Source organism: Fomitiporia mediterranea, assembly GCF_000271605.1.
Source record: "Fomitiporia mediterranea MF3/22 unplaced genomic scaffold FOMMEscaffold_6, whole genome shotgun sequence".
Taxonomy (NCBI): domain Eukaryota; kingdom Fungi; phylum Basidiomycota; class Agaricomycetes; order Hymenochaetales; family Hymenochaetaceae; genus Fomitiporia; species Fomitiporia mediterranea.
The window spans coordinates 656,677-679,341 of record NW_006760391.1 but is presented as its reverse complement, the minus strand read 5'-3'; the positions used below and the strand labels follow the sequence as shown (position 1 = coordinate 679,341).

General features: G+C 48.9%; 9 protein-coding genes across 9 annotated transcripts; 5 read left to right on the top strand and 4 right to left on the bottom strand.

The window, feature by feature from the left end:
* Positions 1–277: 277 nt before the first annotated feature.
* On the top strand, positions 278–1,707 carry FmGP (manganese peroxidase 2; the record flags this gene model as incomplete). The annotated part of the gene is made up of 5 exons (XM_007266263.1): positions 278–487; positions 557–626; positions 690–1,337; positions 1,390–1,611; positions 1,673–1,707. The coding sequence occupies exons 1-5, from the start codon at positions 353–355 to the stop codon at positions 1,705–1,707; spliced, it is 1,110 nt and encodes a 369-aa protein (XP_007266325.1). The 5' UTR covers positions 278–352.
* A 514-nt stretch (positions 1,708–2,221) lies between these two features.
* FOMMEDRAFT_146521 (uncharacterized protein) lies at positions 2,222–3,512 on the bottom strand (the record flags this gene model as incomplete). Its single annotated transcript, XM_007266262.1, has 3 exons — positions 2,222–2,440; positions 2,498–3,197; positions 3,248–3,512. The coding sequence occupies 3 exons, from the start codon at positions 3,510–3,512 to the stop codon at positions 2,299–2,301; spliced, it is 1,107 nt and encodes a 368-aa protein (XP_007266324.1). The 3' UTR covers positions 2,222–2,298.
* A 458-nt stretch (positions 3,513–3,970) lies between these two features.
* On the top strand, positions 3,971–6,877 carry FOMMEDRAFT_133887 (DUF663-domain-containing protein; the record flags this gene model as incomplete). The annotated part of the gene is made up of 9 exons (XM_007266261.1): positions 3,971–4,012; positions 4,065–4,125; positions 4,179–4,458; positions 4,514–5,551; positions 5,608–5,869; positions 5,921–6,091; positions 6,152–6,362; positions 6,432–6,569; positions 6,633–6,877. The coding sequence occupies 9 exons, from the start codon at positions 3,971–3,973 to the stop codon at positions 6,875–6,877; spliced, it is 2,448 nt and encodes an 815-aa protein (XP_007266323.1).
* A 265-nt stretch (positions 6,878–7,142) lies between these two features.
* On the bottom strand, positions 7,143–7,842 carry FOMMEDRAFT_19909 (uncharacterized protein; the record flags this gene model as incomplete). The annotated part of the gene is made up of 4 exons (XM_007266260.1): positions 7,813–7,842; positions 7,782–7,787; positions 7,639–7,684; positions 7,143–7,563 (listed from the first exon to the last, which is right to left on the bottom strand). A coding segment is annotated over exon 4 (163 nt), but the record flags the coding sequence as incomplete, so codon positions are not given.
* A 967-nt stretch (positions 7,843–8,809) lies between these two features.
* Positions 8,810–10,255, top strand: FmMnP6l (manganese peroxidase 2; the record flags this gene model as incomplete). Its single annotated transcript, XM_007266259.1, has 6 exons — positions 8,810–8,917; positions 8,973–9,268; positions 9,335–9,728; positions 9,795–9,961; positions 10,025–10,101; positions 10,188–10,255. 6 exons carry the CDS (start codon positions 8,810–8,812, stop codon positions 10,253–10,255), a joined length of 1,110 nt encoding a protein of 369 aa, XP_007266321.1.
* Positions 10,256–11,168: 913 nt separating this feature from the next.
* On the bottom strand, positions 11,169–14,735 carry FOMMEDRAFT_146519 (G-alpha-domain-containing protein). The gene is made up of 15 exons (XM_007266258.1): positions 14,609–14,735; positions 14,491–14,542; positions 14,308–14,433; positions 13,473–14,187; positions 13,364–13,416; positions 13,188–13,297; positions 12,951–12,959; positions 12,842–12,872; positions 12,374–12,417; positions 12,186–12,299; positions 12,004–12,053; positions 11,835–11,949; positions 11,732–11,749; positions 11,574–11,607; positions 11,169–11,513 (listed from the first exon to the last, which is right to left on the bottom strand). The coding sequence occupies exons 1-15, from the start codon at positions 14,705–14,707 to the stop codon at positions 11,464–11,466; spliced, it is 1,620 nt and encodes a 539-aa protein (XP_007266320.1). The 5' UTR covers positions 14,708–14,735; the 3' UTR covers positions 11,169–11,463.
* A 369-nt stretch (positions 14,736–15,104) lies between these two features.
* On the top strand, positions 15,105–16,332 carry FOMMEDRAFT_167812 (uncharacterized protein; the record flags this gene model as incomplete). The annotated part of the gene is made up of 5 exons (XM_007266257.1): positions 15,105–15,232; positions 15,260–15,310; positions 15,374–15,403; positions 15,451–15,624; positions 15,958–16,332. Exons 1-5 carry the CDS (start codon positions 15,170–15,172, stop codon positions 16,330–16,332), a joined length of 693 nt encoding a protein of 230 aa, XP_007266319.1. The 5' UTR covers positions 15,105–15,169.
* Positions 16,333–17,963: 1,631 nt separating this feature from the next.
* Positions 17,964–20,970, bottom strand: FOMMEDRAFT_155925 (uncharacterized protein; the record flags this gene model as incomplete). Its single annotated transcript, XM_007266256.1, has 2 exons — positions 17,964–20,241; positions 20,297–20,970. The coding sequence occupies 2 exons, from the start codon at positions 20,968–20,970 to the stop codon at positions 17,964–17,966; spliced, it is 2,952 nt and encodes a 983-aa protein (XP_007266318.1).
* Positions 20,971–21,329: 359 nt separating this feature from the next.
* Positions 21,330–22,274, top strand: FOMMEDRAFT_85951 (Pkinase-domain-containing protein; the record flags this gene model as incomplete). Its single annotated transcript, XM_007266255.1, has 1 exon — positions 21,330–22,274. The coding sequence occupies one exon, from the start codon at positions 21,330–21,332 to the stop codon at positions 22,272–22,274; it is 945 nt and encodes a 314-aa protein (XP_007266317.1).
* Between the last annotated feature and the right edge of the window lie 391 nt (positions 22,275–22,665).

Below are 22,665 nucleotides of genomic sequence, written 5' to 3'. Positions count from 1 at the left end.
CAGTGCACGCTTACGCTCTTGGAGAAAGAGTGCAACGACTATTTTTAGGCTGAGTACCGTTTTGGAAGACTGGAAAGGAGAGACGGTCGGTACCGCCGCGTGCGCCAGTAGCCGCCTAGACGAACGTGGATCAACGCCGTGGTCTAGGTCCATACAGGAAGTGATACGCGCAATGCATGGGTCCCATCGTCGGACGTCCGCCACTTTCGGTAAGGCAAGACACGAGCAGAGCAACTGTGTGGCACACCGTCAACCGGACGCCCACCGTATTTATGAAAGCGCGGGAGGTCTTACTCCGAGAGCAAGGGATCCCCTTAGCTACTAGTTAGTCAGTCAGCCAAGCCCGAGACCAATGCTACCCATATCGACACACACGACCGCCGCTATTCTCGGACTCGTCCTGAGTACGTTCGTGCGGATCGCGTCAGCGGCGAACTACAAGCGTGTGGCATGCCCGGGTGGCACGCACGTCGCCGTTCGCAAGGAGGTAAGCTGTAACGGAACGAGATCTACACAACATACTAACACCGCCGATGATTTTTTGGAATTAATGTAGTGCTGTGTGTTTTATGACCTGAGGGACGATATGCAGGAAAACCTGTTTGAGAATGAATGTGGGGATGCAGGTACAACCGCCACACGAGTTCAGCGTACTTGATGAGGAGTGCTGACATGTTGAACTTTCGTAGCACATGAAATGCTCAGACTCACTTTTCACGATGCAATTGGGTACTCACAGTCTGGACAATACCCAGGACATGGTGCAGACGGCTCGATCATAGTGTTCCATGACACTGAACTGGCATTTCGCGGTAACAACGGCATCGAAGATGCCGTATTCTCACTCTTGCCGTTCCTCTCCAAGTACAATGTCTCTGCGGGAGACATTGTACAATTCGCAGGCGCAGTCGGACTTTCCAACTGTCCCGGTTCTCCTCGGTTAGAATTCTTAGCAGGAAGACCAAACGCAACCAAACCCACAAGCGGAGATACAATCCCTTCGCCGGCGGATAAAGCAGATGCACTCATCGCACGTCTAGGAGACGCAGGTTTCTCCGCAGAAGAACTCGTGCACCTCATGGCGAGCCACTCAGTTGCAAGGGCTAGGCATATTGACCCGACTGTCCCACGGGCAGCACTAGATTCCACTCCTGGGGTTTTCGATTCTCAGTTCTACCTTGAGGTACTACTGAAAGGCCAAGGGTATCCCGGAAACGGAAGTGGGAACCCGTTCGAGGCATCCTCGGCTTTGTATAGCGAAGGAGGGCTGCGTTTTAATTCCGACTCTGAGCTAGCACGAGATAGTCGAACGGCGTGCACATGGCAGTCCATGATCAGTATGTATCAGGCCGTTACCGGTATACTAAGTCGCTAATTGTGAAACTGCAGGCAACCAACAGCTTATGATGAATAGCTTCCAACAAGTAATGGCAAAGCTCGCTGTCACAGGCCAGGACAAGTCAAAGCTTATTGACTGCTCTGACGCTATTCCAGAACCAAAACCTCTCTCGGAAAGCCAGGATCAACATACTGCTGCATACCCTCCAGGGCAATGCGTAAAAGACGTGCAGAAATCTTGTTCATCACCATTCCCTGTTGTTCCTATAACATGTAGGTTTCATTACGCCACTTTGCTGAATCTGTTTACCTTTCTTATATAATTGCGTTACAGTCGGCAAGCCATCCCAGATTCCGTCTGAGCCATAAGAAAAGGGTCCAATCAATGATACCTAGCAATTATCGGCTTAAGAACGCGTTCGTTCGTGTATAGTATCTCCATTCAGATCTAACTCTCTGTATCGTTATTCTTCTTATCAGCATAATTACCCTCTTCATGATCATGCTTTGCACGATGTAGATGTCACGAGCAATGTTTCCTTCTCCTTTTCAAAAAGTGACGAGATGCATATGGACTCCTCTCTTGATTGTATCTTTTACGTCTGGATCACGTACCATTCCTGCATGTATTTATGTATATTAGACTGCAAGACGATGGTTGTACGATAGAATTGTGATCAAAGCAGATGCTCGTCTGTATTTGTCAATCTCGTTGCATTAGATGATCTGCCCATGAGAGACGGCGCATAGGACAGCAAGCGAGAAAGAATATACAATGGCGACGCGCAGGAAGGGCTTGCTGGGCTAGGCATGTATGTTGGGGTACACCGCTGAACATGCTGCAAAGTAAAGGTAGAATACTATCGTGGGGATCTCCACTTTAGTGCGATATAAACAATGCAAGGACAATAAATTATGCAAGTTGGTATTGTCATGTAAGGAAAGATTAACATGCAAAATTTAATCACGCTTTACGTGTCCTGAGGCACCTGCGACAAGTGTCGAGGGAAGTTCTTGGTTGCCTACGGTGTAGAGAAGAGATACGGAACCGAAGATGACAAGAATGATGCCGATTACGGTGCCCGTGATGAGGACGAAGGAGCTGCGAGAAAGATATTCTTTAAAAACACGACGAAGTACACGTAAAGTAGTGACTTACGAGCTAACGTCCTTTCTTTCGCAGGCGTCCCCTGCCCATTCCTGGACACGGCCTGCATCATCACGGGTAGGTGCACATGCGCATACGAAACAGGTCCTTCCAGCTTTGTGGGCTTCGACACAGGCTCCGTGACCTGAACATGACGATGTTGCATTCCCACATGCGTCAGCGGAGGCATGACATGTCGAGACACCGCCGATAGGAAGTTGCGGCGAGGGTGTCGCGTATGGCGGGAGAGGTGACTGAGGAGGTTGTTGACGCGCGGCGTGCACCTGCGTCGGCACAGTCGGGTACGTGAGGATAGCGAGAGCGAAAGACGGCTTTGAGAGTGCTGATTCAATGATTGCGCGTGTTGTCTCTGCCGCCAGTTGGTACAGCTCGCTGTCTCGACCGTACACATCCAGGAGTTGTGAAATTCCCTTGAGAGAGAAAGCACCAAAGGAATCTGTCTCTTCTGACTCGACGAATGCGACAAGCTGGGAAGTCTCGGAGAAGAAAAGTTCTGTAGCTTCGGACGGGTGAGCGGTGAAGACATCGATGAGTAGACGAGGTGCTATGTCGAGTGGCGCTTCAGAGAATATGGTTGTGTATACGTGTTGCGAGCGCTGAAGATAGGACGAGACGACAGAAGATACTTCGGCTTCGACCGACGGTGGGTTTGGAAGCAAGAAGGATTGTTTGACAGTAGACGGAATCACGTCTATAAAACCATCAGTAATTGGCAAGGCGTAACAAACCGAAGACGCTTACCACGCGCAACGTCCTCGCTAAGCGTCACTAAAAGGGCATTCTCAGTGCCCTTTCCAACAAACTCCCCAGAAACGAATTGTTCTACACCCTTCACATCCTGGATAGGGTCAAAGGCTTCAAGACCGAGATGGTGCGAAACGACAGCTCGTGCTTGTGCTGGAGTCAGGGACGAGCTTGAGCGTGAAGATGGCGCAGGATGTAGGAAGACTCGGATGCCGAGTGTTGCCTCGGCGAGCAAAAGCAGAAGCAGACACTTTGAGAACATCGTGGCGAGTGAGTTACAGTAGCGCACTAAGTAACAGGCGATGAGGGGCACGTAGCCATAAACGAGGGGCACGTGACACAATAACATGCATACCCTCATTCCTCCTTAAAACTTGGCTACAGTCCATTCAGCTGGCTAGACTTCATTAGACGCATCTGCACGACCGTGATATACAAATTCTGGGGAATCTTACACTCCGTTCATCTCTGAGCGACATTAATCCCGGACTGCTTCCTCGGGAGTGCGTAGCTCTGAAAATTTCACAGACGTTATTCCACAGAAGCAGCCAAAGATCTAGAAGGTAATATTATCACCATCCAGTCAGTTTTACTGCTTTGTATATCTTTAGCTGAGTTCACGCTTTCCTTCTGCATTGCTTTCGCAAACAACGTTTCTCTGCATGCGAGGACAGTCGTCTGAAGTGTCTTTGAATCCTTCAACAAAAGTTGGATTAGAAAATGGGTGTAGAACCGCACCACCATAGGGCCACCCTCAAGCAGGTCAGTGCTGAGGAATAGTATAAACCAGATGAAGCTGAAGGACTCTATCCAGACAAATAAGCCGTTCAAATCAAAGCATGCATCAAAATCAGCCCAGAAAGATCGAGCAAAAGGTTTTGTTCAGTTTAATGAGAGCTAAATGGACGAAGCTTATTCCCTCCGAAAGGACGTACTGCTAGGCAGTCCGTAAAGTCGGCGAACCCACAAAATACAGCGGCCCAGCTGCGTTCAAATAGGAAAAATGCAGCAAAGCAGATCCAAATAAAGAAGCGCCAGTCCTTGGTTGCCGCAACTCGGATATTCAATGGCGTGGACGGTGCCCCGCGCATTGTTGCCGTGGTGCCACTTTCTGAGGATGTGACCTCCCAAACGGCGACCGTAGGTCTTGCTGGGTCCCTTGACCTACAATCTGACAACATTCCGACACATGGTTCTTGGAAGTTGAAGTCGGTTCTTTCAAATTATTGTCACATGGATACCCTTTTTCACAGTATGTTTTAGGGCAGATCGATTCAAAACGTCAGTACAATTTATACATCTTCCGTACCGACACCTCTATGCCGCACTCGACGCATGCAAGGCCGCAGACTATGTGCTTTTCGTGCTCTCTTCATCCGTCGAGGTTGATGCATGGGGTGACATGCTTCTGCGAGCGCTCCAAGCACAAGGTCTCCCTCATGTCGTAGCTTGTGTGGCACCCGATTCCTCTACTGAAGATAGGAAATCCCGCGCAGGAATTGTAAAGTCACTCCTCTCGTTTATGCAATACTTTGTACCATCACTCTCGCGTATATTCGATCTCACGGCTCCTGCGGATCGCGCCAATGCGCTTCGTGCTATTTGTGAAGGACATCCCACCGATGTTCGCTGGCGTACTGGCCGGTCATGGTTGCTTGCAGAAGACGTCCGCTGGGAGGCATCGGAGACGGTAGATGGTGGATCCTTGCATGTCACAGGTATCTTGAGAGGGACACCTTTCTCAGCAAACCGGCTTGTTCATTTACCAGGTCACGGCGATTTTCAAGTCGAGAAACTCGTATCAGCACCTTTACCCCGCTCAGGCAGGAATACTGCGATGGAAATAGAACCGACCCTACTTGCGGAACCTGATTCAGAGGAAGCAGACTCCCTCGTGAGCACGAACGTCCCGGATGACCTCGCTAACGAGCAAACATGGCCCACAGAAGAAGAGATGCAGGGCTCACAAGGTGCCGATATCGAACAGACGCCAGATGCACAGAAGGGTACGACACCTCGGCGTGTCAAGCGCGTGCCGAAGGGTTGGAGCGAGTATCAAGCGGCCTGGATCGTTGAGGACGAAGATGAGGACGAAGGCAATGATGAAGAAAACGAAGAAGCCAATGGCGATAGTGATGTAGGTATGGAGGATATTCCTGCAAATGAGGGTCAATATCAAGACGCCGGGCAGGAAGAAGAGGAAGAAGAGGACATGGTGGAACTCCCTGAACCAGGGCCGGGTGCATCTACACGCCGGACTGTCACCTTCCAGGATCTCGACATGGAAGAAGAATCTCGACAGTAAGATTTGTTCGCCAATTTTTCTGAACGTTGTCGTTCTGACTGATCGCATTTAGGCTAGACGCCTGGCGTAGTCGAGATCGAACGAAAGAGGAAGCAGAAGACGCTGCCTTCCCAGATGAACTAGATACATCGAAAGACATGCCAGCACACGTCAGATTTCAGCGCTACCGTGGTCTGCGTTCGTTCCGCACAAGTCCTTGGGACCCCTATGAGAATTTGCCTCGTGACTATGCGCGTATCTTTCAGTTCGAGGACTATCGTCTGACTGAGAGAAACGTACGAAAGCGAATGGAGGTGGAGGGTTATGGCCTTGAGGTTGGCATGCATTTCATCCGACGGGTTAACCAAACGCTTACATTGTAATAGCCAGGAACGCGTGTAACATTAACTCTGAAAGATGTACCAGAGGATGCAGGAAAGTTCGATCCGGCATTTCCTTTCGTAATCTTCGGGTTGTTACAACATGAACACAAAGTATCCGTGCTCAACTTCACGGTACAGCGCAATACGGAATATGATGTGCCAGTACGTTCAAAGGTACGATTTACTCGCAAAATGCTTGTGACTTCCATTTCATCTTCCCTGGCTTGCTCACAGGATCCTTTGATTCTCTGCTACGGCCCACGCCGCTTGCGAACAAATCCCATATACAGTCAGCACATGCGCGGCGGCAGCAAGGGCGCAAACAATGTTCACAAGTTCGAACGCTGGCTGAGGCATGGGACTACGAATGTCGCTACCACTTATGGGCCAGTTACGTTTGGGAATCAGCCATGTATACTTCTGCGGGAGACCGATGATCCGCAAGGTATTTTATTTTTACACTACCTTTCTCAGTCGAATGGGAATGACTGAGTTTGTCGACACTGTCGTGTAGCCCCGGAACTTGTGGCAATGGGTTCGTTCTTGAACACGGACACGACGAGGATTATTGCAAAGCGGATCATCCTTACCGGCCATCCGTTCAAGGTGCACAAGAAGACTGCTACTGTGCGCTACATGTTCTTTAACCAAGGTAACAATCGTTGTAACGTATAGAATGCACAAAAACTGATCGATCGTGCACTTTAATCTCCAGACGACGTCGCATACTTCAAACCCATTCAGTTGCACACCAAATACGGTAGGGTTGGCCACATAAAAGAGTCACTCGGTACCCATGGGTACTTTAAAGCTCATTTCGATGGACCTATCAACCAGATGGACACTGTTTGTATGTCATTGTACAAACGCGTGTACCCGCGCTGGCCTACGTTATGGGCAGATGAGAGGGAAACAGGGTTAGAGCAGGAAGGGGACACTGAAAACGCAATGGAAGAGTAGGTGTGTTACTGTATTTTCCGAATGCTCGCCTGTTTCCATAGAGCATTCGACTTTGCTGATAATGTGATTCCATGTAATTAAATTGTATTCAGCTGGTGTCGCTTGCACTGTTGAAAAATGGTGAACAATGAACATCGTTTTTCTCCTACAATAATCAGTCACGTGCCTCTGTTACACGACGAATTGCGGAACGTTTCATCACGAAGAGTCCTCTTCATCTGAGCTAGCTTTAACCTTTTTCCGTTCAAAAGCTGAGGGCTGAAGCATCTGATTAGAATCTATGAGCTATCCAGCACAAAGTCCATACACATCAACCAAGACGAAGAGACTAATGAGATACTTGCAACGGCTGCCCGTTTCCTCCGTTAAGCGCAATATCTCACGCGATATCCGTTTTCAACTCGTAATGAAGGCACCTTGAACCAAAAGCAAGGGACAAAACCTATGGAGAAGTTGGAAGAATTGTTGGCTTTCCGCGCTTTTAGCACAGCCGTCTCGTGTCTTTGCGGGCTCAGGTACACTCTAGTTCTGTTCCTCCACCGGACCGTGTCCTGGTCAAAGAAAAACTTCAACATATGTTTTACCGCTCCCGCTTCCTTGGCTAATGAGAAATGTTCTCTGCAATGTGTGTTGCCGGATGTTTTATCGAGTGCAACATGTGGACTTGAGGTCATGCTCAGTTTATGGTGTGTATATCCGAGTCCACAATGTCATGCTGGACACATTCACGGGTGTATTAACTGATACCTTTGCATCTAAAGAATACCCACAGGTTCCACGGTCGGTGCAGGTGTTTAGTTCCTTATGGTTGGTGTATTCTTATCTCTAGCTACTTACTATAGCTGAGACGAGAAAAGTCGATGAGGTATTGTTCTTTCTAGTTGCAATATCCAAGGACAATTATTCGATGCCGTACCGCTCTTGTAATCCTTCACAGTTCCAGTCATATTCGTAGTATCGGAGTCTTTGCGTTCAGTTTCTAACGGTCCCCATAATTCCAACCACCAAATTTATTGTCTCCTGTGTGCAAGGTGAAGAATACTCGACTGTCCTGATCACGTAGGTGATTTTGTCGGTCCAGGTACAATCAAGGGTCTCAGGATTTCGGATGAGACACGGATTTACGCTGAGTGAAGAAGTTCTTTATGATCCAAAATATCTACGTGAGTCCACGGCCTCTATTTATAGTATTTGTATTGAGGATGTACTCCAGGGAAAGGCGCGGCATGGGAGGCTTCAAGTTTGGGTTTGCCCTTTCATTTTCCTTTGCAGATCCCTAGGCACGGTGCTCGGCAACGTCTAATGAAGTGTATTGTATCAAACTCTACTTTGATTTGCCTTCTTACGATCTAAGACTACACCATATGGCGCAGACTCTTCATGACTGTACGCAGGTCGAGACTCTGGCATCTTTCCTCTTCTGGGACTTGCTACACTTCAGGAAAGCTCTACTTGACAGACTATTCCAGGATTCTGTATTGTTTGTCAGCAGATAACGACCAAGGTATCTTAAACCGATTCCGCTATGTTGGTGTGGGCAGTCTCCAGTCACCTTACTCTTGGTACGCGAAAAAGAGGTACCGTTATTGGATAGTTTTGTCGTGATTACGGAACATCCATGAGAATGTGACCACTCACCGATTGAGGTCTCGAGCAGAATTCGATGCCGAACACAATTTTCGAGCGCAACCGTTTATTCTCGAGGCAGTGCATAGTGGCCATTACCCAAATGCTGCGTTATTACTGGCTGGTTCTTTACTGAACAACTTTCACATCCATGACTGTTCGCGAGAATATTGCTTGACTCGACTTCGGCGCGCTGTCGTTGATGTATTTCTGGAGACAGAATGACTGGTATAAAAGGATTAAGAAATGCACCGTCTTTTTCTTCACTCCTGAAGTCTTCAGCGGTCTCAAAAAAGTCTCAATACCATGGTCTTCAAACTCGCAGTTACTACTGTTGCTCTCGCTGCCATCGCCGGTGCTGCCAACTTCAGGCGCGTTACGTGCCCTGACGGCAACATTGCCAGCGATGAGGCTGTCAGTCTCTCTCCAAAATTTCCGTTACCAATGAACTTACGTTGGTATATACTAGTGCTGTGCGTTCTTCGCACTTCGCGATGACCTCCAGCAGAACCTCTTCGATGGCGAGTGTGGCGAAGATGTACATGAGTCCTTGCGTCTCACTTTCCACGACGCAATTGGATTCTCGCTGTCTGGAGCCCTCAAGGGCACCGGAGCGGACGGTTCCATGATTATTTTCAAGGACATTGAACCAAACTTCGCCGCCAATGACGGAATTGACGACTCCGTCAACGCACTTTCGCCCTTCCTCACTCGCCACAACGTAACTGCAGGCGACCTTATCCAATTTGCGGGTGCCGTTGGAACGTAAGATTTCACAATATACATGTCTACCGATTTATCTTCGCTCATCGTCGGAATTATATAATTTAGGACGAACTGCCCTGGTGCACCTCGCCTGCAATTCCTCGCCGGACGTCCGAATGCAACTTTCCCAGCTGATGATAACACCGTTCCTCTGCCCCAGAGCGATGTGACGACTATCCTTTCCCGCATGGAGGATGCCGGTTTCTCTCCTGCTGAACTCATCCACTTGCTCGCGTCGCACACAATCGCGCGTTCCGACACGCTTGTTCCTGGTCACGAGGCCGTTCCATTCGACTCCACACCATTCACCTTCGACACTCAGGTCTTCGTTGAAGTCTTGCTCAAGGGAGTTGGTATTCCTTTCGGCGTTAACAACACTGATGGAGCCGAAGTCGACTCTCCCATCCCACAATCCGGAGAGATGCGTCTCCAGTCCGACTTTGCGCTCGCTCGTGACCAGGTCTGTATTTCCCTACGTTCCCCCTTGAGTATCTCATCTGATTCGCGACTGTATCTTCTCTTATAGCGAACGGCTTGCGAGTGGCAGAGCATGGTCAACAATCAACAACTCATGATGTCCAACTTCCAAAGCGCCATGGCCAAACTAGCAGTTGTTGGCCAAGACGTCAGCCAGCTCGTTGACTGCTCCGAAGTCGTACCCGAAGCGACGCCCCCCCTCGGCAAGCCCGCAACGTAAGTTGCCCTAACGTTATCGCACAGTCATCTCATTCACTAAATCACATCATTCGTCGTTAGTTTCCCGGCTGGTACAACCCAAAACGACGTAGAACAAGCCTGCCAGGCCACACCATTCCCAACCCTCTCCACAGACGGTACGTCTATTATTCTTCCGTTCTTCCATATCAGGACCTGGAACAACACTTGACTTATCATTATTAAAATTCTTCAACTCGTACAGCCGGCCCTGCATCCTTGATCCCAGCTTGCCCAGATGGCGACACGGACCTCGACGACTGCCCGTCTTAAACCCGCTCATAACCCCATCTTGAATTTGCCAACACGGCGATGGACGGGTTTATCGGCTAAATTATACGCACGTGTAACCGTATTGTGGTAATCCCGCATGGCCTTTCGTAGCTCACCTTTTCACTTTGTTTCAATCTCTGTGGGGAATATAGGAATTGATTTGTTGTATATCTATATATTGCGTTGTATTTGGAAGCGTGTATATACTTGGAATAAAGAGATAAGGGATTATTTGCATTTCAATATACATAACGGGATAAATGGACATAGTTGCGGCAGGGTGAAATTCCGCCCTGAATGCGGATCTCTGATTCGTTTCGAATAAGATGGACACAATCACGATGAATCGTCTGCTGTGACGGTCGCTAGTAGTAGAATGGCACCAAGGAATGCGCCTTCAAATAATTTGTCTATCCATGACTCGAATGATGAAACAGAGCATGCCATTTTCACAAGTCATAGTATAGTAAAACAATATCTTTTTGCATCTCATCATAGTACATATATCATATTGAATGGACCTCCACTCGGACCAAGACTACACATCCGGCCAAAATTCATTGTCATAGTTCATAAATTGCGTGAATTGGAAACGGCCTTATCCTCAAATCTATGCAATAAAATATTCTCTACTTAGTCACCTTGTAATGCCAGAAAGTGCATATCCCTAAGCACATGCAACAAGCACAATAGTAAATGCAGCATATACATATGCCATCCTACGCCTAAATCGCCTACATCACCTATATCGCCTATATCACCTACTACATATTAACAACCTATCCCATACCATAGTAGTTACTGTAATATCAACATATGTACGTTGCATCCACTCGGCCAAAAAAAAAAGGGCGAGAAAAGACGGAGAAGAGAAACAGATTAAGAAACCGAAACAGTTTCAAAAAAGTAGGTGGCTAGAAGTGATTCAGAAAGAGTGTGTGTGAAAGTTCGTTCGACCAATACGGCAACGCGAAACGAAGGAAGAATAATGGAGGTAAAAGTGGTATGGATATGGGTGAGTTTGCGTGTCGCGCAAGGTAGACACACAAATACAAGGGTTATGAACGACAAGGTGAAATACACGAGTTAAGTTGGTATACAGATCATCCCACAACAGATATGTAAACTAGAGTATTCCATGACTATACCTCATAAGCGGAGGAAGAGGTAGGGATGCCTTAACTACAGTGGAAGCAAGCGCTCGAGCGTTAAGTGAGCCCAGCATCAGTGATATACGAGCGGATAATAGCTTCGCCGACTGCATAAAAGCACGTCAGTCAGCACTAACCTTCATCAAGAGTAAAAGGAAGCAACTGACCATTCACGATGACCTTCTGTGTTGCTTTGATATCCTACGAGAAGAAGAAAATTCACACACGTTAGAACATCCAATCATCATCACTCCAACGACACACGGCGGCGCCCAGAGGATCGAGGGAACTGAGGCGGCCTCGGCGCACGGAAAGGAATACTCACCAACATTGCTGTGAAATGCTGCGAAGATGAGAAATACATGTATCAGGTTCCGCGTTCATATAATTCAGGGTTGTCAAAAAGAAGCGAGACACTTATTACTCACTGCATACAGAGCGCGCTTCGATATATCATTGCGGCGGTGGACTTGGAGAAAGTGTGCTCGGAAATATTCTGAGACCTCCGTATAATTGTTTGGACGATCACCATACGAGGTAATGCTTTGCATTGAAAAAGTCAGAACAAGCAGGGCTGTATGTGAAGAAGGAGCGTACTATTTTCGAACTTTGATCCCTGCAGCAAGTTTCTGTTTCAACAAATCGGTCTGTCGGAATGCGGAACGATCATCAGCCACGATCCGAACGACGCGGGGATTACACATATGATACGGTTCCATCGTACGCCGAATACAACCGCATCATATGCAAACAATGATAAGAACTGAATCTCTTCGTACCTTATTGAGCAGAAGAACAAGATGCGTATTTTTGAGTAACTTGTTGGAGCAGATCGTCGTAAAGAGTTGTAGCGAATCATCGATTCGATTTGTCCGCGGATCTTCTTCCAGATACTGGGGAAAGGCATAGGGAATCGGAATGTCAGCCAGTCCAAATGGGAATATAACCAAACGAAGGGGGCGCCCACCTGATCAAATGCGCTGATGGGAGCCAGGAAGATGATTGCAGTAGCTGGATGGGAATACAGTTTGCAAATGTTAAGGTCAGAGTGGAAGCATAAGCAAGAGAGAGAAAACGACACATGATGTGCAACGCCAACCCAAAAGGAGCGAGACATCACGTCAAAGGAAAGTTCAACCGAAGATGAGAGCGGAAGTATGCAAAGCACAATTGGCACGTTGCATCATGTCGTGTTACGACGGTCCGCTATCGCACCCTCGGAGCCCGCAAAACACGCGTTTCGCGGGCCAGGCGCACATCGAAACGCGATCGCGGAACAGGTCCGAGCCTGGCCCTGTGTCGAAGGCGCCGTGCAGCATGATCTTCGAGAAATTTGGCGTGCTCTGCGGTGGTGCATTGCCCGGCTCAAATTAGAGAGGACCATGGAGCGGGAGATGATGATTGACGGTAAAGGAATATATGAAATAAGCATTACCATCATCAAAGTACGGCACCCACGCGTGACGCTGCCAAAAGTGGAAAGAAGATGTTGATCATCAGAACGACTTCTGCGTGGGAAGCCGGAAATAGAAGAGCGTGCTTGCCTGGCCTCGCTGCAGATTTCAATTGAATATCCCGGCCCAATCGGGGAAAGCGCATAATGGAAGAAGAAATATAGTCAGCAACACGTCATGATAATATACACACGAAGAGAGCACGAGGGAAAGATAGACAAAGCAAGAGATATTACGGCAAGGATGGGGACAAGGGACGGAGCATGGTATGAACGATTAGGCAGGAAGCTGGATCAGGCGTGATGATGATGGGAACAAGGCACTCACAGCACCGCCCACATCGTATAGCAACCAGTTGACATGCGTTCCGCTAAGACTGATGTCAAACGAGTGTTCCTTCACACCCAGCGTCTGCAACCGGACATTCAATATATCCTCTGATAAACGAGCCGTTAATTAAATGAACAAGCGGCGTAATGTATCTCCGTAGCATTGAGACTCACCAGTAGCAGGTAGATAGTCAGGTTCTGCGATTCGATACACGTTCTCGAGGAAACTATGCGAGTGTTCAGTAAATGGGAAGCTGAGGCTGAAGTCCACGATATAACTCACAATGAGGCACTCTCCTCCAGTCTTAACTTACGGTGCTTGATGAGTGACCGCACACTTGGATGCTTCCAAAGGGCGGCGACCTCGTCTTTCGTGGCTGCAAGCATGCGGGCAACGAGGTCATTGACGGGTGGACCACCTGACCCATTACCACTAAATGCTCCTCCCCAACCTCGGGAAGCCATCGGTTGGACTAGACCTTGCCATCCAGAACGAACGTAAACACCTGAACGGCCACCAGCTATGGTTACACCACCATTCAAATCGCGAGCAAGAGCATCTTCGACCGCAACCAATGGTAATAATTTCGTGCGTAACTGTGCGAGATCCTCTTGCCATCCGCCTAACTCATTGCCGCTGGAATTACTTGAGCTACCATTCCCATTCACACCGCTATGTCCTGATGAGGAACCTGCTCCAAACTTATACGCCGCCCCGGATCCGGGTATAGCAGGCAGCTTTCCCCGTGCCGTTTCGGACATATGCGGAAGGGGAGGAGGGGGTGGTGCCGATGCGAGTTGAGGGCGTGCCTGGGTAGGAGACTGCGAGAATTCGTAATCTAACTCTTCAAGAATCATCCGGACTGCCTTGATAATGTTGAAATAGACCACAGGTCGCCATGCTGGGCGCTCCTTATCGAGTTGGTGCGACGCATAATAGAGCTGAAACTGTTTCTGTAATGTTGACTTTCCGGACTCCGCCTGGCCAAGAAGCATCACTGTGACACACAAGCAAGAGATTAATGAGCACATAGTTGAATGTGTGTGAAGTGCGTGGAACGCGCGGAGCCAGGGGAGTAAACGTGGAGGTGAGGTTGTGGGGAGCCATACAGCCGTACAAACGCCTTTCTTCATTGCAGTTAAGGCACTGCTGGAGCATTTCGCGGCTGGAGGCAGATCTGAGTCGCAGAGAACAAGGTGCAGAGCATTCAGCAGTCCCGTCTGGACCCTTGACTGCGCCTGCCCTCCACCCGACGTTGCATGCAAGCAAATAAACCATGAAAGGACAAGCGACAACATACCTTTGACATCCCTTTTCTGACTCTTTTTCCGCCGAAGCATTTCTCTTTCCGCCTGAGGAGTATTGGACGCATCAAGGAGGAGCCAGTTCGGCGCGGGATAGCTGCGGGAAATACATACCTTGAGTTCCTCATCTATCCTATTGCTTATTCGCCTAGCCTCGTCCTCATCGATGCGGCGGACCGGCTGGAGGTCGTTGTAGGAAGTTGCGACAGCCATGGGGAGTAGATGGAGGAAGGAGATGAAGAAAGGAGTGATGAGAAGTGGGAGAGCGTTGGATGTACGAAAGAGGCAGTTCGATCATTGATGCCTGAATGAATAAACTTGCTGATTGGCAGGGTCATCATCATTTATCCGCCCTACTCTTACTCTACTCTACATCCGCTTTCTTTTTATTTTGCCCTCTTCTTCTTCCCCTTTCAGTCCACTCTTACTCAGTAGAAATACAACGTCGTTGTCCATCGACTTTCTTTGTTTCTTGATCGTCCACAGTCCATCTCGTATCCGATCTTCTGCCACAACTATTTTCATCCCTCCGAAAAAATTCCTCCCATCAAACATCTATTTTCCCCACCCGAGACCGATTACCTACTGACCGAAGGGCGCAGAATAATACATTTGAACCAGCCCTCCCGTTTACAACTCTGCACCTGAATATGTTCCTTTCATATTTTCCGTCATATGTTGACTAGGGCCACTAGCGCTATTTTTGCTTTCAATCCTGCAAAACTGTACAGGTTAACCGTATGTTATGAGTCCTTTATTACATAGGGGAGTGTAAAACGCCAAGCCGTACCGTTCGTACCCGAGCTCCGCTACAAGGTACGTGATTATGTCTAAACCTCGGTGCATTTCAAGGACCGTGCTACTGATACTGCTATGCAGATGCCACTTACGGATTTACCTCCATCTGCGGTCAATCAGCTATCTTTTGCATAGCGTGAACGCACTTCCTGCACCAGTCGATCCCTATGCAACTGTGCAGACTGCTACGATTCGTCGCTCGATACCCCATCCAGATGCCTTCAAATCTTGCCACAGAGCCGCGAATACACGTGCATTTCTATACAATACTCGTGGACACTCGGTCAGAAAGCACCGATGATCCAATCATCCCATTCACCTCATACAACAACGTGAGCATGCGATCCACCTGGCAATATCAGGAACTTGATAACTCCTAAACGTTAGCGCCTTCCCCTCCTAAGAATCTCAGATCGATCAACAACGAATTAGACATCTTCCACTCTTCTTTCTGACAGATGCGAGTTTGCGTTAATTGAAACCATGCTTTACTAAAGAGCGCCTCCAGCGGACCTTGTTACGTTTAAGAAAATTAGATGTCGCCTGAGCATCGCAAGGACATGCAAGGGTTTGTGCGCCCTTTAACAACCCTGACTTCGCTCTTAACGCAACTTGGAAATCATGACAGCATTTATTCCTAGCTGTAATTATTGGTAAGTGAGCAGTCTGATGCGCCTCGCATTGAAAGGGTAGCTAGCCTATCAGCGAGTCAGAGTCGGATAAGTCAGGCGGTGGCTAAGGCCAAGAACCACGGAGCGACATCCACTTTGGTTCGCCAGGTTCATTCATTCCATTCATCATCAGAAAAGAAAAGAAAATCTTTCAAGTCCATATCACAAGCGCGACTCGGTTCCCCCGCCTTCGAGGGGCCGAATGACCGACCATCATCCGGTAAAGCAGGCGGGGTATGGTACGCATTCTTGTTTGAACACCGTCAAAACTTAGAAACAACCACGGCGTGGCACGTCGAAACGACAGTCCGACCTGTACCAGTGTATGAAAGTCCTGCTGTGCGGGAACATACGAATGTGCCGGTGTGAACCGGAGTCAAAAGGGACAAGGCACATATCTCATACAGATACCATCTATCATTCCAGCCAGCTTCTCGCTCAGTTTACCTTTAGCATTTTCCTTCCCTAGTCAGAAGCCAAGTCGCGGCCCCTACATGGGCCTTCCGAATCAGCGTCTGGAAGTTTGAAAATCCGGAAGTCTCATTTTAGTTTCGTCCACTCTCACACCCGACACATAGCTGTCCCAGCCCTTTACAGGCACAAAAACATCGTACACTCGACCTCACCTCGCCTACCAGCATGTCAAGCATTGACTCGCATATATCCCAGTAAAGTGTAACTAGATCGCATTTAACCTCCTCGTTTCACAACCATCTAACATCCCGATCAAATAAATAACAATCTGTTGAGTCAAATCTGCTACAGTACTAGTGGCAGCCATGTGGGAACATGGTAAATCGACTGGGGATCATCCAACTCCGACTCGGATTCAGATACTGATGCGACACCACGGACAAACATTTCATTCAGTAAACCTGATCCATAATCAATAGGAAATGAATTAACACAGGTCCTGAAATGAATAAAATAGCCTGTGCATACCACCGTTAGGCATAGTGCATATTCCCTCTCCTCCCCTCTTCACAATCCAGCACTCTTCTACACTAATAGTAATAGTAATAAGCCACGATGGTCTCGCCCACCAGTACTTCATCCCGCGTTCACCCCGAAGTTAAAGTCGCAGACTAGCTCTTCCTGTACTGATGCGCCGATTGTGCTGATGGAAGTGGCTTCTATATAATTTCATTGTTGCCTTGCGGATCTGAATAGACGCCGAAGATTCGGGATTCGGACATACGGTGGATTTTTAGTCTTTACAGTATATGCATAGAGTGGTATTGACCACACAGAACGCAGCAAGCTTTGACGAATTGTCGTTTAACATGGTTTCATCCTTGTAAAATATGCATTCTAAGTCAATTCCATATTGGTTATGAAAGCAGAAGAATAACTGCATTCAGGAAGTATACACACGTTTGCCCAGTACTCCTTACTATTATTCATTCGAAGTACGAGTCCCTTTACTCCTGGAGACCATAGTGTACTCACTGCATAAGCATGACACGCCTTCGTGTATAATCTGACAAGTTCGTTTTATTCACATTACCGGATGTATTTTTTTGTTGGAAGTCGTACTCACTAACGTATGTCAATTGAAGCAGGGCCATATACATCCAAAATGTGTACTAGCAGTGATGGATTACCAGTACTCTTTGTATTCCCTGGCAAGGACTGTGTGTAAACTAGAATGAGCTGGAGTCAGTTATACTCTTCTTTTCCGGATCAGCCTGCCAGCCGTTTGATAGCTGACCTTTCGAGCACTATGAGCAGCAAGCAAGCAAGCAAATAAAGGACCCACATTGCAAATCCATCCTGACACCACCGTAAACACACAGACATAAAGGCCACACGAAACAACGTGTCACCCCAGGACACACCTTATGGACTTTAAGAAGTTAGATAGCATTTAGTACAATATTCACATTACATTGATATCTATACTATACAAACCAATCCACGTAACAGAAAATGCTCTAATACATTCCAATATGCAGCAGAGGAAAGGATAAATGCAGCACGATAACTCGCAAAACGAATTCTCAACGATTCTCAACACGCGGAGCAAGCGGCGTACGTTCCTCAACAATCTTCTGCGTTTGCTCCCTCTTCCCAAAAACTTTCCTCGGACGTGTATCAACGAAGAACTTCACCTCCTCCTCCAGTCCTGCATCGTTAATCTCCGGGACCAGCACGTTCCCCTCTTGGACAGTCTCCTCTTCGTCCTCCTCTAGAACGCCCTGCAGAATATTTTGCGGACGAGAATGCGGTGGTAATAATCCCGAAAGCGTCACATCTCCCTCACTCTCCTCACCAACGACACTACAATCCATATTATCAAATCCCTTCTGTATCGAAACAAGCAATTTCGAAATCGGCGTTGCAGCCACTGGATACCTGTGAGCCGCCGCGGCTGTAGCTTGCCGTAGTGGTGCGGGTGTGACGAACTCAAAGTTCGGTGGTTGGTACGGAGGGGACGGCGGGAGGGGAGTGACACTGGCTGCAAGTTGATCGGATTCTGGTGATTCTGACCGGACCGCTGCCTTGCCTTTGTGAATGACGAGAGGCTTTACACCCACGTATTTCTCTTGGTTCCTGCCATGTCGTTTTGGTGGTGGCGTAGTCGGTGGCTTAGCCTTCGGGGTTTGTACGTCCTCCGTAATGACCGCTTCGTTCGATGATTCAACGTTCTCAGAGGTGACACCCTGCTGGGCACTGCTAGGCAAGACGGTGTCAATCGGCGCGTCAACGTCTTTGGACGGAATATCCTGAGCAGGTTCTTGCTCCATGGTTAACAATTCACCTGGCGGAACACTCTGCGGTTCGCTCGCGGAATGACTCTCGGAAATATTCTGCTCAACGCGTTCTTCTGGAGTTGCTGGCTTCGGCCTCGGTGTCTCCTCGGTCGGCGCATCTGAACATGGCGGCTCTTTATTACTTTCTGTCGGATTCTGTGCCTGGTGTTGTCCCCGCGATTCCAGTTGAACAGGCAACTCCGGGTTCTCGGCTCTACGCTTCCTTTTGTCCTGTTTACTCCGCCCACTCTTTGACTCTTTTACACTCTTTGATGGTCGAGCTTCCTCTTTGTCCTTCTTAGACCTCCTTTGAGGCTCTTCATGTCGTATCGGATTAGCCGGATTCGAGCTGGGGTGGCTGTGTTGCCTTTCTTCCTTTGATCTCTTTGAAGGCTGTTCCGCTTTTAAGTGATCCGCTCTAGGTTCCAACTTCGTATGGGTTCTCTTTTCTGCCTGTGATATAGGTCTTGGTACGTCTACATTCGCTCGCGAAGGCGGACGGGCGTGTGCTTGTCTATCAGCAGTTTCGTGTATTTCGATCTTAGCTCTTGAAGTTGGTCGAGGACGAAATTCTCCTCCAGCCCTACTCGCAGGTCGGACCTGAGGCTCTCTGATTGGCTCAGGTTCTGCGGTCTTTGGTGGTTTGTTATCCATCCTAGAGGCGGGGCGTGGACGGAACTCCCCGTCTGTCCTACTCGCAGGCCTTGACCGACTGTCCCTCTCCTCCTCTTCCCCTGTTTTACTGCTTGTCGAAGACACGAATTGGGACGGCGGACGAGATCGTGCATGACTGGTTGCGTTTGCAATCGCTGACGTGGAAGACGACGTAGACGACGCGAGACGTGCCCTTTCCCTTTCTCGCTCCTTCACGCTCTCCTTCAAATTGTTTGTTTCTGGAGCTGAGGAGTTGGGTTCGGGGACAGGCTTAGGAACTCTGCGGGGTCCGGTCTTGATGCGTTCCGTCGACGACGACGAATCGACAACCTGAGGCTTTGACACGGGTTCTGCAACATCTAGTGCAGGTGATGGTTCTGAAGGAGTCGGTGCCCTTTCAGGACGCTGTGCACCACTATTTGAAAGTGGTTGGCTCTTAGACGAGTCCATCATGTTTTGTGTGGTTGCCTTCAAAGCCTGTCGCGAGAGCAGCGTGCGACGAGTTGGAAATGAGGGTGCTGCGGCCATTGCTTGGCACACAGACGGAGGCGGACGAATTGGACCTGAAGAAGGTATGCGATGGGGTGGGGGTGGCATCGAGCTGCTCTCCGTTGCACGTGCAGCGACTGGTGGGTTCGTGCTTTTGGTAACCTTCTCAGCTCGTTCGGTTGGGATGGAACTTGTGCTAGAGCTCTTTGCATGGCCCTGGGTGGAAGGGTGCGAATGTGTCATGATGTCCACCGCTTTAGATGTCGGAGGTAAGGTAGGTGCAGAGGTTGAGGCCGAGAGGAGCAGTGGCTTGCGCTGACCCGCAGGTGCAGCCTTAATGTTTAGATACTTTTTCATCGTTGGTGTCAGAGGAGCGATAAACCTTTTGACAAATCAATAATCGTACAGTTCAAAGAAATAAGATAGAATAAACTTACGAATCTAGTCTGGAAGGAAAGAGGATCTTATAGGCTTCAAAGGCCTTCCGGCTACTCTTGCGAACGTCGGCGCTGGCGTCTCTTGCAGTAGCCCGTATGACTGCCTCAATGTCCTCCGCTCTGTTCGGTGTCTCGAGGTCCGGCGGGTTGTAGCAGTTGAGGCAAGCCACAACGAGGTCTGTGGCTGTTAGACGAAGATTAACCGACTTGTCCGAAACGGCATGCCGGAGAAGAGGAAAAATTATAGGAGACTGGACATTCTCGACAATTGCCAATAAGCATGCTTTGGCTCTTGCGATGAATACCTTGTTAGATCGAGATGCAAGCGAGAGGAGAGTCGGTACGAAAAGAGGGATGAGAGTTTCAAAGGGCCGTCGGAGGTGAGTCGCAAGCGTAGTGAGCACATCCGTGGCACAGCCCGACAGCCTCGAACGCTCCGAGTTGAGAGAGTTGATTATGGGCCGTGCGAAGGATTTGAATGCTGTTATGAACTGTGATGGAAAATCTGCAGCAGAGCCAACTGCCAAGGCGTTAAGACGGAGAAGGGCATTGGATATCTTGTTCCAGCTATCCTCAGTTTCGGTGAGTTCAAGACCGGCCCGGACTTCGCCAAGCTCATAGTCAAGTATAGCTCGGGATGAGCAAGAAATTACTGAAGGAATTTTAGGGGCCATTTCGGGGAGATGGATGGCCAGGAGAGAGAGAGAGTTAAGGAGGAGGCAGAGCCGCGAAAGACGCACGCGAATCGACAAAATCAACTGAGACGCGTCATGTGATCGTGAGTTTCTATTCTTGGGTCCGTGGCCATCAAGTTTTGCTAGTAGTATAATACTCTTATATACGAGTGATTACTCATGGAATTTCAGCGAATAGTGTAAATATATGGGCGATAATTTTAATTTTCTGTGAGAGAGTAATAAATATATGGTACGAGATGACGTAATCTGATTTAAATCTGCACCCGTCGCAGTCACGTCGATCGCTCACTGCTCTCTGCTCTGTGCTTACCTGCACTCAGTAGAGCCGTCATCTAATGGCATTGGCAGCCCCCGCCCAGCAGGCCAATGTCCATCAGCTATACAAGCGTCTCGAGACAGTAGGCAAGGGCGCCTATGGTAGCGTGCACAAGGGCATCGAGATAGCGACGGGAAACGTCGTCGCCCTCAAGATCATCAACCTCGACACGGCAGATGACGACGTCGCAGACATTCAGCGCGAGGTCGCTCTGCTAACCCACTTGCGCGATGCAGTCAATATCACGCGCTATTATGGCTGCTATTTGGATGGGCCGAGGGTATGGATCGTGATGGAGTTCGCACAGGGTGGATCGGTGCGGACGCTAATGAAGGCCTGCAAAAATAATATTCTTCAGGAGCGGTACATCGTCATCGTGGTCAGAGAACTGTTGCTTGCACTGTCGTCGTTACACAAAGCCGGTGTTATCCATCGCGATATTAAAGCTGCTAATATCCTTATAACGGCTGCGGGAAAGGTCATGCTCTGCGATTTTGGTGTCTCTGCGTTGCTTGTTACCTCTCAATCCAAGCGTAACACACTAGTAGGCACGCCTTACTGGATGGCTCCAGAGGTGGCCCAACCCGTCCCGAACTATGATACAAAGGCTGATATCTGGAGTCTCGGCATCACTATCTACGAGATGGTCACCGGTAGTCCACCCCACTCCAACCTTGATGGACTGAAGGTCGTTCAGCTTATTCCACGGTCAAAGCCTCCGCGCTTAGCAGAGAATGAAGGGAGCAGGGAACTCAGGGAATTCACGTCATCCTGTCTACGCGAGTCACCAGCAGAACGACCGTCCGCTGACGAGTTGTCGCGTACCAAGTGGATCAAAGCGACCACGAAAACACCTGTGTCCGTCTTGAAAGAACTACTTGCCCAGTATGATGCATGGCAGAAAGCCGGCGGTACACGCGCGAGTATTGCAGAACCACTAGCATGGGAGGAAGAGGAGGGGTGAGCAAAGGAAACGATATCACATCATCTATTACTAACGTGTCTATGCAGAGAGTCACAAGAACGCACTGCAGACAGCGAGCAAGAAACATGGGAGTTTGACACTGTCCGAGCGCGTTCGGTGGTCGGAACTGATCCACCAGCGGACGATTCAGAAACCCATCGGTCACCTCCACTTAATGCACGAGTGCCTACCTCACTGCGTGGATTATTTGGCGATGACAACAGCAACATGGCACCCAATCCCTTCGGCCTACAAAATGCCTGGTCTCGGAATAATACCCCAACACCTCCTGCAGGTGTATCAATACCCACTCAACCATCTACACCTCAAGCACAAGCACAATCAAGTCCAAGCCGTGGACGTCCAATGCCGAGACGCGCAACTACAGCGA

What these genes read in the sequence shown, in the direction of transcription:
- FOMMEDRAFT_146519 (XM_007266258.1), bottom strand. Translation starts at nt 14,707, where the DNA reads ATGGCTGTCGCAACTTCCTACAACGACCTCCAGCCGGTCCGCCGCATC. An exon ending in TCAGAAAAGGGATGTCAAAG is followed by an intron (nt 14,434 to 14,490) that starts GTATGTTGTCGC and finishes CGTCGGGTGGAG; the next exon opens with GGCAGGCGCAGTCAAGGGTC. An exon ending in CCATCAGCGCATTTGATCAG is followed by an intron (nt 12,300 to 12,373) that starts GTGGGCGCCCCC and finishes GCCTTTCCCCAG; the next exon opens with TATCTGGAAGAAGATCCGCG.